At 47.1% G+C, this 25,228-nt stretch overlaps 1 protein-coding gene across 3 annotated transcripts in view; it reads right to left on the minus strand.

Moving 5' to 3' along the window:
* RAB31 (RAB31, member RAS oncogene family) overlaps positions 1-25,228 on the minus strand; it is a 106,850-nt gene that overhangs the window by 68,739 nt on the left and 12,883 nt on the right. For all 3 annotated transcript variants that reach the window (XR_014807576.1, XR_014807577.1, XM_021096057.2), the window contains exons 2-3: positions 6,925-7,004; positions 130-211 (exon numbers count right to left, since the gene is read on the minus strand). Coding sequence is in view for 1 of the 3 variants with exons in the window: in XM_021096057.2 (XP_020951716.1) it covers positions 130-211; positions 6,925-7,004 (162 nt within the window). In the remaining 2 variants the exon portion in view is untranslated. The remainder of the gene's footprint in view (positions 1-129; positions 212-6,924; positions 7,005-25,228) is intronic.

A 25,228-nucleotide genomic window follows, 5' to 3' on the forward strand; every position in this document is an offset into this window, starting at 1 on the left:
TTGTTTTTTGCTTAAATCATTTCAAGCTGGGTTCCTAATACTGGCAACCAATAGCCTTGCTAAATAAAATAAACCATCTGTATTTGGCTTTTTTTTTCCCCCAGAAAGCCAACAAAAGCACATCCTTACCCGTTCCTGACCAGCAGTGTCCCAGATGAGGAACTTATGAAGTTCATTTCCACAAGGCACAGTTTTGGTCATAAAGGATGCTCTGAAAAAGAGAATCAACATGTCCCCATTATCAATGACTCCTACAACCTTCACAAAGTTCGGCTAATGTGGGGCCTCTGCAGGAATCCAGAATTCTCCTCTTGGGAGCCACAGAGAGGAAAGAAGGGCCACGGAGCCTTGTTACCTGAAAGAGAACATTACCTGGAGTTCCCGTCATGGCTCAGGGGTTAAGGAACCTGACTAGCATCCATGAGGATGTGGGTTCAATCCCTGGCCTCGCTCAGTAGGTTAAGGAACTGGCTCTGCCGTGAGCTGTACTGTATGTTGCAGATGCAGCTCGGATCCGGCATTGCTATGGCTGTGGTATAGGTGGGTGGCTACAGCTCCAATTCGACCCTTAGCCTGGGAACCTCCATATGCCATGGATGCAGCTCTAAAACAAACAAACAAACAAACAAACAAAAAACAACCCATTATCCAACAGGAGGTTTGGGGCGGGGGGCAAAGAACGCACTCAAGACATCATGTTTCCAACGGAGTTCCCGTTGTGTCTCAGCAGGTTAAGAGCTTGACATAGTGTCTGTGAGGATGCAGGTTTGATACCTGGCCTCACTCAGTGGATTAAGGATCTGGTGTTGCTGCAAGCTGTGATGTGAGGTGCAGATGAGGCTTGGATCCTGTGTTGTGTGGCTGTGGTGTAGGGGGGGCAGCTGTGGCCCTGACCCCCAGCTTGGAAACTTCCATACACTACAGGTGTGGCCCTTAAAAAAAGAATTACATGGACAGCTATATCAGTATTTTGTTCTGGTGCTTGTTTTTGTTTTTACTTTGATATAAGTCGGCTTTTCATTCATTCCTCAATATATTCTAGACAGCAGGATAAATAACACAACAATTCTGCCCTTAAAAAGTCCTTAGGCTGGAGTTCCCGTTGTGGCTCAGCAGTAAGGAACCCAGCTAGTATCCAGGAGGATGTGGGTTCAACCTTTGCCTCCCTCGGGAGGTTAAGTATCAGGCATTGCCATGAGCTGCACTGTGGGTCACAGATACAGCTCGGATCTGGCATTCCTGTGGCTGTGGTGTAGGCCAGCAGCTGCAGCTCCAATTTGACCCCTAGCCTGAGAACTTCCATATTTCACAGGTACAGCCCCCCCACCAAAAAAAAAGTCCTCAGGCTTGGAAAACTAGGTTATGCCTTTAAAACCTTAGACTTACTCATAGGCTTTACAAGCTAGGGAAAAACAAATCCATGCCAACCCCTTCACTTTCCAGATAAGGGGTAAATCTGAGACCCAAGAGACCTTGACCCTGATCAGAGCAGACTCTGATGCCACAGCCAGGAAAGAATGCAGAGGCCCCACTGCCAGCCTGGAAAATGAGTGCTCAAAAAGTCCCTCAGTGTGCTCATCTGTGAAATGGGCCCAAATCTACCCTGCATGACCTATCAGACTGTTGCAGGGTCAAATGAGGAAACAACCGCTGTGAACTCCCTCTTGATATACAGTGAGCCATGAGGGACAGCACTAGTAATGGCAATAATGCATATCACATACGTGTACATTTATACACACATGTGCAGACTCACACATACACACACCCATGCACACACACACACCCCTCCCTGTTCCTCCCTATTTCCTGCTGCTAGGAGAAAGACTACCCCTATCTGAAATGAAAACTGATGGGAGCTCCCACTGCGGCTCGGTGCTTATCGAACCCAGCTAGTATCCATGAGGACGTGGGTTTGATCCCTGGCCTTTCTCAGTGGGTTAAGGATCTGGTGTTGCCATGAGCTGTAGTATAGGTTGCAGACACAGCTCAGATCTCACGTTGCTGTGGCTGTGGTGTAGGCCAGCAGCTACAGCTCCAATTCGACCCCTAGCCTGGGAACCTCCATATGCCACAGGTGTCTAAAATGACAAAAAAGAAAAAAAGAAATGAAAACTGACAACCATCGCTCTTTTGGAAGTATGGAGTTTTTTCAGCCTCTGCCAGCTTTTAAGACCCTCTGGTGTTGTCTCTTCCCTCTAGATGGCCTTTGGAGGGGGGCTGATCCCATTCCCGTGGGAAGCAAAATTTGCCAGAGAAGTAACACAATTTCCACAAAAGAAGGTGCATGCACACACACATGCACACACACACCTGTGTTCAAGATGCAGACGACCTATCTGCCTGATCAGCAGCCAAGGTTTCTCATGAGTCAAAGGATGATAAGAATGAACTTGTGATGCTAAAACGACGCCCTTTCAGAGTCTGTGGCCTTTGCCCAGTGGCGTGACAAGGGTGGGAGAGAGGTGGACTCCCTTGCTATGACTCTGAACAAGTCACCCCACTGCTCTGCTTCTTGGGGCCATGGGTCACTGGGAAAGGCTCCTGGGCCAGGGCTATAAACTGAGAGGTCTGTGGGACCAGGCCAGCCATGTAAGAGAGCCATGAGGGCAGGGGAAAAGGTTACACTGATAACTTTGCATTAATGATAAATAGTGGGAGCAGCGTGGAGGGGAGCAAGCCCACCCACCCACCTGCCACACAGGCACCCAGTCCTCCAAGGTTACTGATTCTGAAAGAGGAGCCCAAACTGCAAGTTTATTACATAAAAATCTCCCGACCTTTCATTTCTGGCTTACATGTTTTTCAAGCAGGCTAAACGAAACACACCTATGAGCCAATGCCAAGGCATAAGCACTCCATCCTTTGTAGAGCATTCCACTTACGCCGTCTTCCAAGAAACCTGGACACTCCTGCTGGCTTTATTTCTCTGAAACTGGGGTTTGGAAACATTTTTTCCAAGTCCCAGAAGAGAGGAGAACTTTGAAAGGATTTTAAAATTGGAAAAATGTATCAGGAAAGAATACTACCTAAGAATAGAGGGCTGAACTTCATCTTGAGTCAGAGAAAGTGTGGCTTAAAGTAGACAGAGAGCAGAGCAGGACATAATTTAATGCTACATCACTTAAAATTGTGCTTGTGAGGAAAGTAACGTGTGAGAAGAGTCTGAAGATCACAGGAAAAGAAGAGAATTCAAAATCACATAGACGGTCTCACGTGTAGCCTAGGGAACTATATCCAATCGCCTGGGACAGACCATGATGGAAAAGAATATAAAAAAGAATGCTTCTTTGTGTATAACTGAGTCACAGCAGGAAACTGGCACAACACTGTAAATCAATTACACTTTCATAAAAAATTAAACTTAAAAAAGTTTTAAAAAGTCGCATATACAAAATTTTGTAAATAATGCCTAAAGCTGGTGAGTATGGAGACAAATAAGAGCAAGTGTCTGAAGAACATTTTGGCAGTGTTCATTAAGAACTTCAAACATGTTCTTATTCTCTGACTAAATTGCCCCACTACTACAAATTTAATCTAGTGAAATCATCAGAGAGGTACATGAAAGTATTAATGATAAAGGATATATCTCGTAACATTATTTATGAAAGTTAAAATAATTTAAACAACCTGAATGCCTTAGATTTTTTAAAAAGCCACTAAAAGTCATTGTTTTCAAAGACAGTTCAACATCATGGAATTCACAATACAATGTTGAATGAAAAAAAGATTGTATCTATTCATAGGAAAAAGAAAAGAAAATTTACAGTAGTTACTTTGAGAGGACGAATATGAGTAATTTTTATGGTTTTCCGCATGATTTTCTTCATTTTTAATTTCTGATGATGAGTACATAAAAGTTATAGTCAGAAAAATACTTTCATCATGATGTGACATTATAAGAACATGTTCAAAATGCATTAGGCAGAAAACAAGATGAAAAATAGGATTCCTATTTTGATAAATTTTGGTTTTTTAAGCTTTTTCAGAGTGGACATGAACTTTTTTTTTTTTTTGGTCTTTTTTTCTAGGGCCATTCCTGCAGCATATGGAGGTTCCCAGGCTAGGGGTCTAATCGGAGCTGTAGCCACCGGCCTACACCACAGCCACAGCAATGCAGGATCCGAGCCGTGTCTGCGACCTGCACCACAGCTCACGGCAGTGCCGGATCCCCAACCCACCAAGTGAGGCCAGGGATCGATCCTGCAACCTCATGGTTCCTAGTCAGATTCGTTAACCACTGCACCACCACAGGAACTCCAGACATGAACTTTTATAATCAGAAAAATTAGGCTTTAATCTTGACTCTGTCAAGGAGATGTAGAGACAGCATTTCAAGTACTCTGTTCATGGCATCTCTCAAGAAACCTGCACTGAGGACAAAGTGTCAAGAAAGTCTCCAAGGAAAAAAGAAGTCGTGCTGAGCACGTGGGGTAGGAAGGCAGTGCTGTTCTTCTCTGGAGAAATTCTGTGTTTGTACACCTGCTTATACACAGAAAACACTTAAATTCATGAAACATGCACTTTGGACTCTAAATATTGGTGATATAAACTGAAGAAATGGGACTGGAGAGCTAGTAAAATCCTGTGACCTAACTTTTTATTTATTTACACATGGTCTCAACTTTTCATAATGAGCATTATAATTAAAGAAAAAATATATAATTTAAAAAATAAATAGACTGTTTTATAGAGAAGTTTTAGGTTTACAGAAAAATAGAGCTAAAAGTAGAGGGGGGTGGAATATAACACATAATTTTTTTTTTTTTGTCTTTTTAGGGCTGCACCTGTGGCATATGGAGGTTCCCAGGCTAGGTAGGGGTTGAATTGGAGCTACACCAACAGCCACAGCAATGTCAGTCACATCGGAGCCGCATCTGTGACCTATACCACAGCTCACGGCAATGCCGGATCCTTAACCCACTGAGTGAGGCCAGGGATTGAACCTGCATCCTCATGGATGTTAGATTCGCTTCAACAAAAGGAACTCCTAACACATAATTTTTAAAAATCCCCTAAACCACCACAGTGCATCTCCCCATCTGCCCCTCCCACTGGGAGCTATGGTTCACTTCTCCTCCCTTGAATCCAGGCTGGCACTGTGACTAGGTTTGACAAGAGCCTGGGACCAGGACAATATACCTACTACAGGCATGGTGATGCTTATACACACAAGTGACAGTGACGCTTAAGACTTCTGTGTATTTACCATAGTTTATGGGAGGAGCATGTCTTACCTTCTGATTCAGAAAACAATTACAAAAGGAATACAGAGTTATTTAAAAAAAAATTTCGGAGTTCAGCTCAGTGGGTTAAGAACCCGACTAGTGTTCATGAGGACAAGGGTTCAATCCCTGGCCTTGCTCAGTGGGTTAAGGATCCCACATTGCCATAAGCTATGGTGTAGGTCACAGACAAGGCTCAGATTCTGCATTGCTGTGACTGTGGCATAGGCTGGCAGCTGCAGCTCTGATTCTACCCCTAGCCTGGGAACTTCCATGAGCCCTGGATGTGGTCCTAAAAAGAAAATTTAAAAAAAAATTGTCTTAAGTTTAAAAAGTAGACAAAGGTTCTCTTCCATCTCCCAGAACCACACTGCAGAGTGTCTCACTCTCATGGGTTCTTGTCAGGAAACACAAAGTGGCAAATTAGGAGGGAAAAGGACATCATGGGGAAGAGAGAAAGGAATTTCCTCTGAAACTGTCTCCAGCCCATAGATGTGCCTGCACTGGGAGGTGATGCACACCTTTCAAGCAGAGGACCAGCCTTCTCCCAGACTCTTTTCAAGGATGTCTGTAGACAAAGAGCCTTGGAGGACAGAGGGTCTTCCTATGAGCAAAGCCCGAACATGCTTACTGTCCATGATAAAAGACTAGAGTCCTCTCCTATCACACAGCCCACTGCATTATCTGGGGGTGATGTCTCTCCCTCTTCATGTCACCCTTTGAGAAACAGGGATTTGGGGACCAATGCAAAGTGATACCTTGCTGGCTACTGCTCTGCCTCAGACCAGGGATCTCGGGTCCTCTGCCCATGTCTATGAACTTGTTAGCCTGTGGACCCGTCACAGTTCTTGAAGCATGCTTTTGTGAAGACCATTCTTTAAGCCATTTTTTAGCACTTCCCGGGCTCCAACCACTGGCCTATGGACCAGTGCACCTGCACTGATGCCCCCGCCATGAATTTTCTTCACTACAGCTGATGGAGACCATCGCCCTGTCCTCATCAACCCTCCGCGGTTCCCAACATGCATACACACATTGCTTCCCTGCTAAGGAAACGCAAACCTTGCTCTCTGCAGAGAGCATGCTGTGTCACAGAGAAAAAGAAGTGAGGTTAGAGACAGCAGGCAATCAAGTACCTGCAAAACAGGACGGAAAAAGCACACCTGGCAAAGGCATCCATTATACAGGGGAAATGGAGCAGGAAAATGCTCCTACACTCCAAGGTCAGGGCCTGGGGGTACACTGTCCCCCAACCCCAAGCTTTAGCATCAATGCTGACGCTCCATTAAGCCAGGAGAGGAAACTCCATCCGCCCACAGGCTGCACAAACAGCTCTGCTGTGAGTGGATGGCGTTCCCAGGGTTTCCTGGCAGGAGAGTCAAAGCAGAGCCTGCAGGGATGTGTCCCAAGTCTTGTCTTCCATCTGGAAATAAAGTCGACATGACTGGCAGAATAATGCTCTTGGAGTCAAGGAAACCGTTTAGGCTGCAGCAGGAGGATGCTTGTTGGGAGGGGGGACTGCAGAGACGGTGAGACTGGACACACTGCCCACAAGTTCCTGGATTTCTGTTGAAGTCTTTATGGTTGGAATTGATTCTCATTGGCTGGGATGAAAACGGCTTGAAGGCTCAGGCACAAAGCAACTTCTGAGAACTTAGAAAGGAAGAAGGAGCATTCGAAAAAATGCAGGAGAACTTACCCGATGGTTGGGCTGATGTTGTGGTCAAAGTGATCCTGGACAAATCGACACACGATGCTGGATTTCCCGACGCCAGTATCCTGGAAGAGAATGAGAGCAAAGCTGTGAAGACCAAAGCCGAAGATTCTGAACCAGTGTAGACAAAACAGGACAAGGAGGCTTATGGGGAGAAGGACATTCTCTTTTATTTCATACTAGTATTTTCGACAATGAAATCATTTCGCTTTCACAGAAAGAGAAGAAGTATGGTAAAAATAAGTTTTAGAAACACATCCTGTCTATATACAATAATTAACCTAGAACGAGCATGTTCACAATACATGCATTTCCAGAAACATGGAAATTTCTAGAAGGGTCTAAGAAGTATAGTAACACGCTACATTGTTTGGGTAGAATAGAACTGGCTTTGTTCAAAACTTTAGCACTCTAAAAATACATAATCTATTTTTCTAGGTATGGCCCTGTAAGAACAATGAATTCTAACTACTGCATTTCTAACATTTTCTCTCTAGAATCTGATGGCTGCAGAACAACCTCCAGTTTTGCTCAACTGTACAAAGGCCACTTCTTTCTCTGATAAATAATTATTTAAAGCTGATTTAGGATAGGGGTCCAGTATGTATTGGAAACAGGATACATGCGTTTTTCTCCACCCTCCAAATCCTTAACAAATGGTTTGAGGAATCAAAAACACAGATTCACATGGTCAGAGAGACAGAAGAAATGCCATCAGCCAAGTGACAAAAGCGAGAAGCAGTGGGTAGTGGGGGGTGGTGAGAGAGAAGCCGGAGCCCAGGGGCCTGCAGGTGGGGAGGGCAAGTCCACCCCGCTCATATTCCCTGATCGTTTGGACAGCTGGAGGGTGACGTTGCTGCAGAGTTAAGTGAAAAGATTTACAGACCATACCCTGGGCAGCCCAGGCCGCTCAGAGGATGTGAGAGGTTGACTTGGGGAACCTGTATCAGACTTGGGCTGCTCGGGACCCCACACACACAGCTCAGAGGGCCCTGGACTACTCCCCGCCCTGTGCAAGCCCAGACTGGAGAGGCCAGGCACTCCTCTGCAGAGGAAGGACTGCGGACCCTAATTTCGGAGTCCCCAACTCCAGGCCACGTCTACACCTGCCAACAGGCCCCAGGGCAGATGGCTTTGGGGATGCGTTTTGTTTTTGGGCTACATCGTGGCATGAAGAAGTTCCCAGGCCGGGGTCGAACTTGCACCACAGCAGTAACCCAAGCTGCTGCAGTGACAATGCCAAATGCTTAACTAGCTGTGCTATGTGGGAACCCCCAAAGCTTTTTAATATTTGAAAAAGAAAGTGTCAGACAAGAAATACCAGACATTTATACTCATTTAAAAAAAAAAAGAGCAGGATGTGAATTTAGATCATTCATAAAGTAAGAAGGAGGAGTTCCCGTTGTGGCTCAGTGGATTAAGAATCCAGCTAGTATCCATGAGGATGTCGGTTCAATCCCTGGCCTCACTCAGTGGGTTAAGGATCCAGCATTGCCACAGGCTGTGGCGTAGGTTGCAGATGTGCCTTAGATCTGGGCATTTCTGTGGCTATGGTGTAGGCAGGAAACTGCAGCTCCGATTAGACCCCTAGCCTGGGAACTTCTCTACGCCACAGGTACAGCCTGAAAAAGAAAAAGAAGAAAAAGAAAGAAAGAAGGACTCCTCAGAAATGAAAAATATGATGGTGGAAATGGATGTTTCAAAGGAAGTTATATGTTAAAGTGAAGAGACCACCCAAGAAGTAGGACAAAACAGGACAGAGCCACTGCCCCCAGCTGCCAGCAGCTGCCCCTCTAGGAATGGCCACAAGAAGATGCCAGGAACTTGGAACAGGGCACTCTGGTCAACCTGCTTCTCTGAGAGGGTCGCAGAGACTTGAGACTGAAGGTAGGAGGGAAGCGGGACACATTTAGCTCAAGAAGGAAAAACAGCCATACGCGTCTCTTATATTAAAGGTATAACTTCAAAAGCCTATAGAACAAAGAGAAAACGCTGACTCTCAGAGAAAGGTGTTTTTCTTTAGATGCTAAAATATGAGCTGAGTTTTGTGACCTTGGTCACCTGAATTATATGCATGGCCTCTGGCTTCTATGTTGGGGACACTATTCCAGCAAACGAGGGCGAGACGGCTGTTGGCTTGTGATTGTCATCAGAAAATCCTCATGTAGTACAGCCTGCACCAGTTCTGAGCCCATGAACACAACCGTGCCAAACGCCCTGCTCTGCGGTGTGCAGTTCAAGGACAGAGGACAGGATGGGGACATCAGCTCCTGAGACTCCACATCAACGTCGCTATTTCTGAGCTGTGCCTTGGGGTGGATTCCAGCTAACAGATCTGGGTCCCCAAAACCAGAGCCCCTCCTTCCCCCCTCAGCTGCCTTTACCCACCCCATGGATGGGCAGGTCCTTGTCATCCTGCTGTCCTCGCAACCCCAGCAACCCTGAACACAGAAGACCTGAGCTCCCACCCAGCTGGGACCGTGTCCCTTCTGACAGCACCCCTGCCAGCAGCACAGCGTGTGCCCTAAGTGAGGGGCTGGCATCCAGGGCTCTGGCCACACTGGCCACACCATGCTCCAGGGGCACATTTTAAAGTCCATGCATGCACTCTCCCCAAAGGCTCTGCTCAAAACAGCCCAAGGGTCCTACAAGGGCAGCCCTTAAAATACCTTTAGAGATGAAACTTTCCAAAGCCATCTTGAAAAGTATTCCTCGGAGTTCCCATCATGACTCAATGGAAATGAATCTGACCAGGATCGACAAGGACACAGGTTTGATCCCTGGCCTCGCTCAGTGGGTTAAGGATCCAGCGTTGCCAAGAACTGTGGTATAGGTCGCAGACACAGCTCAGATGTGGCATTGCTGTGGCTGTGGTGTAGGCCAGTGGCTACAGCTCCTATTCAACCCCTCACCTGGAAACCTCCATATGCCACAGGTATGGAGACAAAAAAAGAAAGAAAGGGGAATATTCCTCTGTACTCATCATATTCTATGAACTCAAGCTAAAACACCACTTTTCTGAGTACTTAAAGCAGCCAGCCTGCTTGAATTTAGATTTAAGGTAATTCTTCCACCAAATACAGTTGGTGTTTCTTTACTTTTTACAATTTAACTCCCAGCATCTCTCTCTCTTATACAGTTGACAAGAAAGAAGCAACAGGGCAAAAGGACAGTGCAAGTTCTAATTTGTCTCCAAAAACAAAATATTCTTACAAAGCACAGCTTAAATCATCTTCCGGGGGCCAGTGGCTTTGTGATGACCTTGGGGCCTCGTCTCCCAGGCCTGCTGTTCCCCAGCCGGCCACGAGGGGAAGGCCCTGCCCACAGATGGCAGAGATGAGCCAAGCGGATGCCAGTCTCATGCATCACGCAGCTTGGTGACTTCCTTTGCCTTCCTTTAGACAGTGACACAAAGGAGGAAAAGGACCATCCCGCGGGAAAATGAGGAGGTCCGAGGCAGGACATCCTGGGTGGATAAAGGAGTCGGTGGAGGACAAGGAGGGACTGGAGGACCAGGCCGCCCTCCACGGCTCCTTCACGTCCGGTGGACGTGACTCCATCCGCTTCCTAAGATGGTAAGGCCGTCGCAGCCCCTCGCCCAGCCTCCCGGTTTTGCAAGAGAGGAAGCTGCCAGGCGTCCTGCTGGCTAGAGAGGCAGAATCTAATTTTTGAAATTTTTAGACATCCTTAAAGGCTCTTACCAGATTCAACTTGCCAAATGTAAATTTCACCTTAAAAAAAAAAAAAAAAGTCTATTTCTAGGACCCGCAAGGGGTACTTCTTTTACTACCACTTTCCAGCCTGACCTTCCACAGGGGAGTCACATGTCCTAAAAACACATCTGCCAGGTTCTGCCCCAAATGAAAGGAGGCATATTTCCAACTAGCAGGGAGGTGTGAGGAGAAAACCACCTCTGACCCCACCAACCAGGGGTCAGACCCGTGTAATCCTCTGGGGTGTCGGTCAGCGTTTCCTGTCTTGCCATTTGTGAGGCTGACACCAGGGCTGTGCTGGGGCCAAGCTCCTTCCAGGGAAATGGCTCCCTCTGACGTTCCTCCCCAGAGGTTACTGCTATTTGGGGCGAACAATACCATTCTCCGAGGAGCACCGCTTACTCCACACACTGCTCTGTGAACAGTCACGGTTACTGATCACACGTTAATCTGGAATAACGGAGTCACCAAGCCACAAACTTTCAGCTGCTGCCATGTGAATCGCTGGGCATCACTTAATTCACTCCTGGACTATAGCAGCAGACTGCAAGTGGGGGTTCCACTGCTCAAGAGAGAGAACGGTAGGAATTCTACCGGAAACGAATCCCACTGGGAACCATGAGGTTGGGTATTTGAACCCTGGCCTCGCTCAGTAGGTTAAGGATCTGGCATTGCCGTGAGTTGTGGTGTAGATCGCAGACACAGCTCCAATCCCCTGTTGCTGTGGCGGTGGTGTAGGCCAGCAGCTGTAGCTCCACTTGGACCCCTAGCCTGAGAACCTCCATATGCCACAGGTGTGTCCCTAAAAAAAAAAAAAAAGAGAGAGAGAGAGAATGGTAAACCCCAGGCAGCTATGTCCCTACCATGTGACCTGCACCAGGGGAAGACATCAGAGGTCATCTCAGGACATGGTACTGGAGGAACCTAACTGGGCTCATAAAACTAGGAGATACTAAGCACGTGCTATTTTAAACTGCTAAGGTTTTTCATTGAGCCATCATTGTCATTCAAAATTATATGAGTTTTAGGTGGACAGCACACTGATTTTAAGTCACCAGATTTGGGGGCAACTTGTTACCCAGCAGGGGGTAACAAATACAGATGAGTGAGCAACATCTATCAAGCACAAAGCTGAACCAATGTTATGTAATTCATGCGGCAAGCTGGTGAAGTGAGGCTACCCTGCTCCTTTTGAAGGGAGGAAATTCAAGCTGAGGACAAGTCAGAAATGTGAGAGGTCAGCCCTCCATGGATGATGAGGGCAAAGTTGTGCAAGACCCACACAGCCCCGCCCTGAGAGCAGCGATTCTGAACATTCCCCAGGAGCCCATGCGGGGGCGGGAAAGGACAGACACTGCGGGATTTAATGCCAAAGCCTGGTCAGAGTAAGGTAAGCAGCGAGGGTAAAGCTGCAGTCAACAGGTGAAGTGATGGTGGCCAGAGAGCTACAGGGAAGGCAACCATTCGATCTTGGGAAAAACCTCTGGGGCAGATGCCATGGCATCCATGACCAGAAAGCAGAGTGCAGCAGCCACAGTGCGAGTTTCCCATCCCCTCACAGACACTGCAGAGCTGCCTTGAGTAGTCAGCTCCACAGCCCATTCCTTAAAGTGCTTCTTCATCTCCTTGGAAACATTCTCCTGCATCAGGTACCCTTTCCCTACACGGTGAGTCACAGGGATCTGGCGCCAGCGGTGGGCTCTTTGGGGTCCTCCCCACTTCCCACTCTGAGCACCTGGCGCCCTTAGGAACAGGACACAGGTTCTCCCCTCTGGACCAATCATGGCCAGGATGCTGTGCTGCTTGATGGAGTGAGAAAGGAAGTGGGGAGGACGCAGTGCCTGGGTATTTCCTTCTCTCTGGCTTTAGACAATCCTAACCTACCTCTGAGGACTGTTCTAAAGCCCCACTCGTGAAGCCATCCTGGGTCTCAGGAAAGTCTCAGATGAGAGGCAACAGTGGTTCCACAGTTACTGCTCTGACACCGCGGCAAATGTGTCACTGGAACGCCGGTCTTTCTCACCAAGCTTGCCGCGTGCAGCCAGGGCTCCTGGGCAGACACAGTCCTGGTAGGACCCCCAGCCCATAGATCACTCATGCCATCTCACCCTCCTTAGGATGGTCTGGCACTGCCACACCTGCCCTGGCATTCAAGTGGGAGGTGCAGCCACAAATGCCAAGAGCCCTGGGACTCAGAGGGGAGACGCTGCCCTCCAGCCTCCCCTCATCCATCAGCCTGGACTTTGTCCCACGGGCAGTAGAACTGACCCACTAGGGATGCAAATTTAAGAAGCCTGGGAGGAAACCAAACACTGGAACAGAGGCACTGAGGAGGCTGTTCTCTTGCCGGCTGCATTTTTCTTGAGCACCCACTATGTCCTGGCATTTTCAGAGATGACGAGGGCCAGTCTGTTGGAGCTAAGACTCCACATCAAGAGCTCAGCTGTACATCCCAACTATGATGCGCTTGCCAGCTGGCACGATCAGACCCTCAGTCAGGTGAATGAACACTCTCTGCTTCGCTGACCCCAAGCCGAGATCCAGTGGGATGTAGACAGTTACCTGCTGATTCTTAATCAAGACAGTAGATTACAGCAGATGGACATTCACCCTTCTCAACTGCAAACAGTCAATATACCTCAAGGTTTTTATAACCTGTGGATTCTAGACACTGTTCACGTCTTAGCCACCTGCCTGACTCGATTAAATTATAACAGCGTTTGACCCACAACACATGAGGAATCATCCTATACATGTTGATGGTCAGCTACCTCTGGCCCCAGACTCAATTCCCACATCATTGTCCAGTAAAGGGACTTGCACGAAGGGATGAAGTATGTCAGAGGGAAGGGGCTGGGTCCACAGACTGTGAGAAAAACCATCCCCGTAACTATCATGATGCTGTGACTTTCTTACGGTCTGGTTCCTTCAATCATCTGGCATTTCTGCAAGGGTCTCACAGACTCCACAAAACACACATAAAAGGCAGCTGTGGAAAAGTAATTTCCAACTGGAGGGAAATTACTACCACCTCACTTTCAATCTATGATCTTTGGGAATAAACACTAAACTATCACACTTGGTTTAAGAAAGGTGACTGGGGAGTTCCCGTCGTGGCGCAGTGGTTAACGAATCCGACTAGGAACCATAAGGTTGCGGGTTCGGTCCCTGGCCTTGCTTAGTGGGTTAATGATCCGGCGTTGCCGTGAGCTGTGGTGTAGGTTGCAGACACGGCTCGGATCCCGCGTTGCTGTGGCTCTGGCGTAGGCCGGGGGCTACAGCTCCGATTGGACCCCTAGCCTAGGAACCTTCATATGCCGCGGGAGTGGCCCAAAGAAATAGCAAAAAGACAAAAAAAGAAAAAGAAAGGTGACTGGGAAACACAAGGCTATCTGCACCGCAGCTTCCAGAAGACCCCCCATGTTGCGGCCTCTGAGCAGGGCCCCCGCTCTTGCCCAACCTCCAGGGTCAAACATCAGGCTCCCCCATCCTTTCTTTGTACAAAGGAGAGAAAACAGGTGTGGCCTCTGGGGCCGGAGATGAAGACACACCCATGGGGACAAATTCCCCAGGAATAGCCTGAACCAGTGCACTGTTGACTATAAGCAATAAGGCCATGGAAACGCACCTTCAGATTTCCTCACAGAGTCCCCCACAGTGTCCTCTGCTTCCTGCCAAAGACCTGCTGGACATCAAGGAAGAGGTCACATGACTGCAGACCTGCCCTCCACTGCTGGCTGGATGCTGCGTTACAGAGTCAACCCCATATTGTTAATGCTCAGGCACAACCCTGGTCTGAAAAACACCTGCCACCCAGCACCCCTTCCACCACCACCTCTGCATGGAAAACTAACCTGAAGCCTTGCCAGAGAGGAGGCAGAGGTGAAGACAAGGGCGCTGAGGGACCTGGACTGAAAGTAAGCACCTGTGCCCAGGTGAACGGGAACTGCAACAGAAGTGATGACTCAGGGAAAAGTGAAGAGAAGGCAAGGACATGTGGGCAAATGGAGCCTCTGACTTCCAGGTTCCGAGTCACGGTCACCAAGGAGCTACTGATAACACCAGCCGCATTATCCACATGATGATGATGGTGATAGAGAATGTTTTATTAAGATACCTCATGTTAACCTGCCTCATCGCTCTAATCTTCAACCCAATTCTCTGGGGGATATACTACTACTACCTTCAATACAGTTTGGAAACCAGGCTCAGGAAGGGTCAGCAGTTGAACCTTGTCTGTGCCTCAGAAGCCTGAGCCTCTAATCTCCATCTTCCGGACAAGTGCGACAATGCATTTACCTTCCGCTTGCTCAATGTACCCCGTGTGCCTAAGACACAGCCAGCACTGCATTAGGCGCTGGGGAGCCAAGAAGCTGTACCCTCTCCTCTATAAGACACACAGAGGAAGGCGATGTGGAGCCAGATTCCAAGGTCCCAGCCTCCCGGAGCCTGGGTTTCATCTTCTTGACACAAAGGAGCAGCCACTCCCAGACACTGTGCCTGCATCCTGGTGGGATGGCTCAGCCATGTGGTTTCCTTGGCACCTCGAGATCTCCTTACGCATGATGTGCCAGCACACACCCTGTGTGAGAAGCTCATGAGAAACTGCAGCAATGGTCTTTCTCCACCTCAACCTACACTCCAAAGGTTTTCCAGCTGACGGAGCCCACGTTCAGCACCAAATCTGAGCCTCTCCGAGGCCCATCAAGGTCAACATTCTGGGTTTACAGATGGAGAACCTGGGGCCCATGCACATCACAGGCACACTGCTTGCCAAAGGGGGCGCCGCCAAACCCAGGCCTCCATCTCTAGGATGTTCTTTCCCTGACACTAAATGATTCCAGTCCTACGGCAGCAAGTCCTTAGAGGATCTGAGCACATGGGACCAGGAGGGCCTTCGGAAGCAACTTGGGTGAAGGGAGTCAGAAGATACAAACTTCCAGGTGTAAGATATACACGTCCTTGGGGACGAAGCATGCAGCATGGGGACCAGACTTAACAACATTGTATTGTATATTTACAAGTCTATAAGAGTATGCCTTAAAAGTTCCCATCACAAGAAAAAAACATTGTCTAACTATGTGAGGCCATGGATATTAACTAGACTTATGCGGTGATCATTTCACAACATATACGAATGTCAAATCATTACGTTGTATACCTGAAACTAATATAATGTTCTATGCCAATTACTTCTCAAAAAAGAAAAAAGATCAAAGCAAAAAAAGAAAAAAAAAGAACTTGGTAAGGTTTTCATAGAAATAAAAATGCATTTATTATGCAAATGTATGCTGCATGATCCTAATAAAATAATGTTCAATTTTCAAAAAGATTGAACAAAATGTTAGATTTATTTCATATTGGTAGAGATAACTTAACCTAACTAGAATATGGGCAAAGTGAAAATAGAATTCTTTTCAAAAAAAGAAAAAAAAAAAAAAGCTAGGGAGGAAAAAGTCCAGAGCTAAGAAATCTCAAAGTGAGGAGTTCCCACTGTGGCACAACAGGATCAGCGGATTGATAGCACCTCTGCAGCACCAGGATGCAGGTTCAATCCCCAGCCCGGCACAGTAGCTTAAAGGATCCGGTGTTGCCACATCTACAGCATGGGTTACAACGGTGGCTCAAATCTGATGCCTGGCTCAGGAACTCCATATGCCACAGGGTGGTCAAAAATGGAAGGAAAAAAAAACCCTCGAAGTGAAATAATAGACAGTTTCCTACAGCTGAACAACTTTGGTTAATTTCTATATTAAAACATGATTTTGTGCAAATAGGTGTAGATAAATTGATAACAACCCCATAGAGCTGACCACCTTCCTCTTCACGTGATAGGAGGGTAGCAAAGAAAATGTGTAGTGAGTGCTTCTCAAGATAGGAACTGTCCCTTGTATGAGTAACCGAATATTCCCAGAGATACTGTGGGTACCTACATGCAGTATGAGCATGCCCATAAAGCCTGAGCCCCAGACTGCTCATCTATAGAAAATGATGTGTGCATCCTCTGAGAAGTGTGTATTTATTTACAAACTGCACCCATGCAATACTATCCTAAGATATCTTGCAACCTATAAGACATAGTCAGAAACAGAAATTTTAGAAGAACGATCCATCTATCAGCACCATCTCAACACTGTTTGGCCAAACACAGAAATCTCTGGATGCTGAGGCTGGCGCAAGCTGCCTGCACACCCCTCAGATTTCACATTTCTGCTCATGCCGTTGTCACAGACTTAAAATCAGTACTTGCCAGCACTGGGGGAAAGGACTCTCTGTATCCCTCACGAAAGGCTGGGAAACCCAGGCACCAAGCCCCCAAAGTAAGAACCACCGTGTGAAGTGGAGGCTGGAGGCAGCCACTATACAAATCCCTGCACTGGAAATGAGAAGCAGCTGTGTGGAGAGCAATTAAGCCAAGCAGCCCAAGGACTAGGCATTCAGGCACATCCCCTCTCTTCCCCAGGCTCAGCCACACCGGGCTTTGGGTTCCATGGATACCCTGTATTTTTATTTTTTGGCTGGGTCTGGGGCATGCTGGAACTTCCTGATGGCCACCAGAAGCATAGGGGCTACCCATCCAAAGCCTGACCCCCAGGAGGAAACACCCATAAGGATTTTATAGCTGAGCCCAGTGGTATCACATCATCTCCACGCTCTGGGCTTTGCCATCACTTCATCACACTCACTTTTTTTTTTTTTTGGCAGGCAGTTATGTCCAAACCATAACGTGATAATGTGCTGCTTTATGACTGTAGCTGAAGAGCCATTCAGCAAAGAAAGCCTGGAAAAGATTGCCTGATGGCTGGGCCTGGCCAACAGCAAAGTCCAGCTGCCTCCGGCTTAAGCACCCCAAGCATCGCCTTGGCCACTCACTGACCTCGGGTGCATTGCATCTGCATCCTGGGCCACAGTCATGGTTTAAAGGTCATTCCTACATGTGCACTAGGAATCTAAGGGACAGAAAGCTCTGTGCTCTCTAAGTTGTCAGAGGATGTCCATTTCTATATTCCAGCTTTACAAATATACAACTGATTGACTTGATTAAAAAAAAATCAAGGAAGAAAAATAAATGTACAAGGAAAGAAGATTCCTTGTTCCAGGAGTGAAATCATCATTCTGGTTTCAATTTGGACCCTTCTGTCTGTTCGTGTTCCGGCCCTGGGGACCTACAATGCACTGCCCCCGCCTCCCCCGCAGAATTCTCGCTCAAGCAGGAAGATTGCAGTTCGACTGAGGCAACCAGGCCAGAAGTTTACAGATAATCCGGTCAGATGAAGCAAAGGAAGTGTGTTTCTTCACTCCGTGGTTGGGACAACTTCGGGGTCAGGAATGGGATTGCAGAACTTCTCCGACCTCAGAGTACCAACTTCTGCCACACCGTGATCTGACCATGTGACCTGAGCAGCTAATTTCACATTTCAGTGTCCTACCCCTACAGCAGGCAACTTACCCAAACTGGCATAAAAGCAACTTTCCCAAGCATCACAGGCTAGCGAAAACACACTTGTAAAGTGTGCCTGCGCTGACCCTTATTTTGTCTGTCTGCCTCTCTCCCAGAAAAGGATGAGGATCTTTAAGAAGGAGTTTCCAAATCCCAGAGCATGCCAAGCCTGCATTTTTACGAGAAGGGATCCCCTTCTGCTAAATGCATCTAAATGGCAAACTGCATCTTTCTAGCATCCAGGAACAGAGGGTCAGCCAGGACACACAGACGGCAGCAGCATCCTGTCATTCTGATGACCAAAGGAAAAAAATTTGGAGCTTGTGTTCTCTATGACATTTAACCTTGAGTTTAGATCCAACCAAGCCAGCTTGATGTTTACACTTCCTCAGAATGGTAGCCACAGGCTGGCCGGCACCACTGAACTCTCCGTTTGCTCCTTCTCTGAAAAAATCAAAACACAAACCCCTAGGGCTGTTCCCGCAATATTCCCCATCAGATAACAGCAGGAACTCAGAGTGCCCTGCGCCTACCCTCAGACCTCAGACCTTTGGGCTGGCTACCAGCTGCGGTTCAGTCTGAACCACGGCTGGGGAGACACAAAAAGGAAGGAATGAACGGAGAGGACCCAGGCGCCTGGGGCTCAGGGGCTTCCTCAGCCACCCCTTGATCCTGGGACCCAGTCACTGCATGGCAGGGCAGGCAGAGGACACCCACAAAGTGTCTGTGTTTCTCCACCATGTGGCATCCCTGAGGGACAGCAAGGACCCAACTCCCCTACAGGAGACAAGAAGAGTCTCAGATTTCTTTCTGTGTGCACACCACGCCACAGAAAATATGCACACAATCTTTTCCTTGCTCATAGATCAAAATCTGACAGCCACTCTTGGGAATCATTTTGCAAACCTTAATCATAATTGTTTGGAGTTCCCTGATGGCCTAGAGGTTAAGGATGCAGTGCAGTCATTGCTGTGTCGGGAGTTTGATGTCTGGCCTGGGAACTTCTGCATACTGTGGGAGGGGCCAAAAAAACAAGAAACCATAACCAAGAAACTGTTTCAAGCTGCTCTTTAAAAAAAATCATAATTGTTTTACCCTATCTGAGTTTTGCCCTATCTCTTTGAATTGGAGGACAATATGAAAAGAAAGCTTCAGAGTTCCCATCATGGCTCAGTGGAAACAAATCTGACTAGCATCCATGAGGACACAGGTTCAATACCTGGCCTTGCTTGGTGGGTTAAGAATCCGGCGTTGCTGTGAGCTGTAGTGTAGGTCACAGACATGGCTCGGATCTGGTGTAGGCTGGCGGCTACAGCTCTGATTTGACCCCTAGCCTGGGAACCTCCACATGCCGTGGGTGCAGCCCTAAAAAGACATAAAAAGAAGAAAAAAAAAAGAAAGAGAGAGAAATAAAGGTCCAATTAGCTCAGAGACCCCAAGAGGTCACAGCACAGAGTGTGAGACACACAGGATACACACCTGAGGGAACAGGATGATGAAGGAGGAACAGAAAATAACAGTCAGGGTACACGGAGGACACCCTAAGTAACAATAACCCCAGCTCTCCCACAAACTGACTGCCCGCTGGAGCAGAACTGTGGTGCTCAGAGTGTGGGTTTGGGGTCACATGCCAGCAGAGACAATTTTAGTTCTTTTTCAGTCGGGATGACTTGCCTAACTGCACTGACTAGAGTCCCCAGTACAATGTTGAAGAGCGGTGGTGGAAGTGGGCATCCTTGTCTTGTTCCTGACCTTAGGAGGAACGCTTTCAGTCTTTCACCATCAAGCCTAACAGTAGCTGTGGGTTTTTCATAGATGTCTTTTATCATGTTGAGGCACTTTCCTTCTATTTCTCTCTCTCTTTTTTGAGTTTTTCCTCATGAAAGGGTGTTGGAATTTCTCAAATGCTTTTTCTGCATTGAGATAACCACGTGGGTTTTTTTTTTTTCATTAAAATGGTATATATTACGTCGCTTGATCTTCTTATGTGGCCCTCCCAACAGTAGTCCTGGAGGAGGGCAGGAGATGGGGGGTGAGGGCGGCTGGCAAAGTGCAGGGAAGCAGAGGGTGACTTAGGCTGCAGGGAGCCCAGGCCGGAAGGCATGGTCTCACTCCCTCCCACTGCCCTGGAAAGTCAGCAAAGCACTGGGACAGCGGCTTGGGAACCCAAGGTGGGAGCCCCAGGTGGGGAGGCAGCACTGGAAAAGAACGTGGCTTCCCAAGAGCGGGCCCTCCCAGGAAAGCCCATCAGTTCCAACCCCACCAGTGTAGTCCTCGTGATGCGTCTCTGTCACAGAGCTGCCACCCGATTCTGGAGCTGCCACCCGATTCTGGAGCTGCCACCTGATTCTGGAGCTACCTAGCCAAGGACCTCGTCTGCCACACCGCAGGGGCGCCAGTGGCCATCTCTCACTCCGTGGCACCTGCCTCAAAGCAGCACCTGCTGGGGGCTTTCCCAGGACCCAAGACCCAGGAATCACAGGCTATCAGCCAGGAGGAGCATGTCTGTACTGCCGTGTAGACCACCACTCATGACCCCAAAGCCTCCAAGGCCACGGATGCCACTACAGCGTGCATGCGTCATTTCCCAAGGAAACCTGCTTTTTTGTTATCCCTTCATTCTAATCCTGATGCAGCAGGGCCAGAAGATGTGTCAGGATGGTATGCATTGCCTCTGGGTGAACATGAGCTCACCACAGAATTTTACAGCTTGCATTTGGAGAAGTAAAAATACTTTTACTGTAAAGTGGTATAATCCTGGTGCAATAATGCAAATTAAATTAACATGTGAGCAAATCAACATGTTTTTCTAGAAGTGCTGGGAAAGGAGATGACTCCTCCAGCTTCCTAGAGAGGAGGACAAACTCAGTCTCACTGGGAAGCTGTCACGTGACCTGCAGGGCCCAGGTGTCCTCCCTTCCTTGTGCTCTGCAACTGTTGCAACTCACTGAGGCAGATACTGTTACCAATATTTTACAAGGGAGGGATCTGCCTGGAAGAGGCCCCACAAGCCAATTTAAGGCTTACTTCTCTTTCCTTAGAGTCCAGAGGTTCAGAAACCATTCAAGCCACAAACTCGTATTCTTCAAATTCATATTCCAGGAGTGACCTTGTTAGAACATGAAAGGTGCTTGTAGGAGAAACTACTGTTTCTCCCAATACGCACTCTCCCCTTCATGCAGAAGAAAAAGAGCCCTGAGAGTTAGCTGCGCACTTGGTCACCCTGTCCGCTGGAGGTGGTTAGGTTCTGGCAAATGGGTTGGAAATAGAGCCAATGCATTGACCCCATAAACCCCCAGCAGCCCTGAACCAGCTACCAGGACTGATTACGGAGAAAGAGAGGCTTCTATCCAGCTCGAGTCACTGTACCCTGGGATATCTTGCGCCAGCAGCTTAGCCTGTACCCTCAGCCATACAGCACATCGAAGAAACTTAAGAACCCATGCATTCCTCTGAACAGGCTAAGAATTACCCTTAGAGCTTGTCGAACCTTATCTCCTGCTCGCTTCTCGCTCACGTACAAGGTAAAGGCTTCCTGGCCTGTGTCTGAATTCTCGCAATTTCCAAATCCTAATTTATGAGAGTTACTTGTCTAGTATGACACTATGCCATTTCTTTAAACCCATATTCTTCCCAGTGTCCTTTTTTGGAAAATGCCACTCACCCATATTTAGCCACTGGGCAGGTGGTCTGTCCGCCACCCGAGTTTCCCAGTGGCCCAGGCTGGCATGACATCATTTGAACCAGGCCTGCTCTCTGCCCTGCCAGGCAGCTCTGGTCCTTCTCCGGCAGCTGCAACTGCTTTCACACACAGAAGCCCAGTGGGGTTGCCACGGCAGCGAGCATCCTTTAGATGTGGGCAGGCTGGCTGCCTGCCAGGACCAAGTCATTGGTAACCCTGTCTTGTCAGTTAATGTTAGGACAGACAAAACTCTTTTTATAACCATTCAGTAATGGGAGCCCTTAAAGGCGGCAGAAGGGGGTGGGGTGCCTGCTGGAACCCTCTGACTTATTTAGAGACCCCCAGCTTGGATGTCTTGTGCTAGCTATTTCGGCTGCACCACGCACAACCAAGTGCCATTACCTGAGATTATATGATGGAATGGGTCAATGTGTTCTAGCCTGCCGTCTTCTGCTTTCTCAACAACCTATTACCAACCTGAGCCTGACCTGCCATGTCACCTGAATTACTCCATGACCAGGATGAGAAACAGCAGCCATTCACTTTGGCCACCACATTTCTGGTGAAGAGCTGCAGTCGTGATCTGCTTATTAGTTGGAGCACATAATTACCAGCAGGGTTTATCCACAGATCCCAAGCAGAAGAGGGAAAGCAGAACATCACCAAGAGAAACCTCCCCATTGCCCTCCCCATCCTGAACTATGGAAACTCTGCTCTACTGCCTGCTCAGACCCTGCTACAACCAAAATCATACACTTCCAGCTTTAAATGACATAACATACATTTACCTTATCCACACTATATAATTTCATTATATTACATGTATTAAGGAACTGTGTGTGTATGTGTGTGTGTGTGATCACCTGCAACAGAGGCACAACTGCAGCTAATCTTAAATTGAAACAGATGAAATTGCCACTAAGCTATAAAAAGGCTGCTACAGAATTAAATTGGCATATGGAACTGGGCTTTTTATGGCGTTTGATTGGAATTTTTATGTGCTTGACCTTGTCACAGGAGCAGAATCCATCATCTATGGAAAGTCATAAACCTGAGAGTGTCACCTTGGCACACGATTCAAAACCAATTAACCAATCTTCTGTTGGACATAAATCCATTGATCCGTTCTTACAATTGGTATATAAAACATTTATAAGTACAGACAGGGAATAAATTTTAATAGACACTTGAAAGAGTAAACCAGAGATAACATGAATTTAAAAATAAAAATAACAAGCCCTTGCCCCTCTCATCCAAAATCTCAAATGACTACTTTTTAGTCTTAGGGGAAAACTTAAGAAAATTCACATGAAAGAGTACTGTGCTTTTAAAATAAAACACAAATTATACAGGATTTTCAAATTGATCACCACCATAGTCTGAAGGCTTTTTAGAAACTGAAAGCATAACCCAGTGAAGACTTCTTTTGCCTTCAGCAAATCTAATTATTAAGAAACAATTAACCAAATTGGCTTTGGAACCTAATTATCATATTAATACAATCAGCAAATATTTACCTAAAATTCCCAAGATGAGTACTACTATTTTGATGAGTCATCAAGGAATTTACAAATATACACTGGGAAACTTCAGCTCTAACAATCAAAAAATGAACTAGAGGGAACCCCCCTCCCCACATTGGTAAGTGAGAAGGCTCTCCCCCACTCCAGAGTCCCTGAGTGTCACCTGAGGTGGTCCCAGGCCAGCTCAGGTCCCGTGCAGCCTTGAAAGGGAAACAGAGCAGTGACAACAGTGGGCAGCCAGCTTCTGGAGCTTCAGGTCTAGGTTTTAAAATGAAATGTTTTTTCTCTGACATCAACCTTACAAATGTTTTCTCAGGTAAGTCTCCCAAAGCAACAGAAATAAAAGCAAAAATAAACCAGTGGGACCTAATCAAACTGACAAGCTTTTGCACAGCAAAGAAAACCAAAAAGAAAACAAAAGGCCAACTTACAGAAGGGGAGAAAATAATTTCAAATGATGCAACTGACAATGGCTTAATCTCTAAAATACACAATCAACTTATACAACTTAACAGCAGAAAATCCAATTTCAACCTAATTGAAAAATGGGCAAAAGACCTGAACAGACATTTCTCCAAGGAAGATATACAGATGGCCAACAAGCACTTGAAACAATGCTCAACATCCCTGATTATAAGAGAAATGCAAATCAAAGCTACTATGAGATTCCACCTCACACCAGTCAGAATGGCCATCATTAATAAGTCCACAAATAACAAATGCTAGAGGGGGTGTGGAGAAAAGGGAACCCTCCTGCACTGTTGGTGGGAATGGAAGCTGGTACAACCACTATGGAGAATAGTATGGAGGTACCTTAGAAATCTATACATAGAACTACCATATGACCCAGCAATCCCACTCTTGGGCATATATCCAGACAAAACTCTCCTTAAAAAAGACATATGCACTCACATGTTCATTGCAGCACTATTCACAATAGCCAAGATGTGGAAACAACCCAAATGTCTATCGACAGATGATTAGATTAGGAAGATGTGGTATATATGCACAATGGAATACTACTCAGCCATAAAAAGAACAAAATAATGCCATTTGCAGCAACATGGATAGAACTAGAGACTCTTATACTGAGTCAAGTAAGTCAGAAAGAGAAAGACAAATACCATATGCTATCACTTATATCTGGAATCTAATATAAGGCACAAATGAACCTTTCCACAGAAAAGAAAATCATGGACTTGGAGAATAGACTTGTGGTTGTCAAGGGGGATGGGGAGGGAGTGGGGTGGATTGGCAGCTTGGGGTTAATAGGTGCAAACTATTGCCTTTGGAATGGATTAGCAATGAGATCCTGCTGTGTAGCACTGGGGACTATGTCTAGTCACTTAAGATGGAGCATGACAATGTGTGAAAATAGAATGTGTACATGTATATGTAACTGGGTCACCATGCTGTACAGTAGAAAAAAAATTGCATTGGGAAAATTATAATTAAAAAATTAAAAATAAAAATAAAACAAATAAAATGAAATGTTTCAATAATGGTGAAGAAGATGCTGTTTACATCAAGGTGGCCAAGAGTGAGAAAAAGTAGCCTCGAGGGCCTCTCACCCCCCATCCCTTCCATTCTGGATGGGCCCACCAAGCCACTGGGAGCCAAGGCTAGGAAGGGCCCTGTGCTCAGGGCTTTCACCATTGCTTCCTCCCTGGGGTCGACTCCCTGGGCCTCCTTTGTACACCTTACTTGGCAGACTTTCTCCATCCCGCCTCTCCTTCCCCTGCTCATGGCCTTCACTTGATAGGACTTATTCCTCCACACCTGTAGGCTACCTACCGGCCTCCAGCCCAACAACCTCACCACCCCTGCAGTCATGGCCAAGGGTCAACATGGAGCATTAAAGCAAAAGGAGACGTGCTGACAAGATAGTGGCATAGAAACAAAAAAAATACAAAGGCACAGAGCCCTCAGA

The sequence above is a fragment of the Sus scrofa genome, chromosome 6 (genome assembly GCF_054392235.1).
Source record: "Sus scrofa isolate SSC_HxYL_T2T_F1_AM1 chromosome 6, Sscrofa_HxYL_maternal_Yorkshire_Landrace_v2.0, whole genome shotgun sequence".
Classification (NCBI taxonomy): Eukaryota; Metazoa; Chordata; class Mammalia; order Artiodactyla; family Suidae; genus Sus; species Sus scrofa.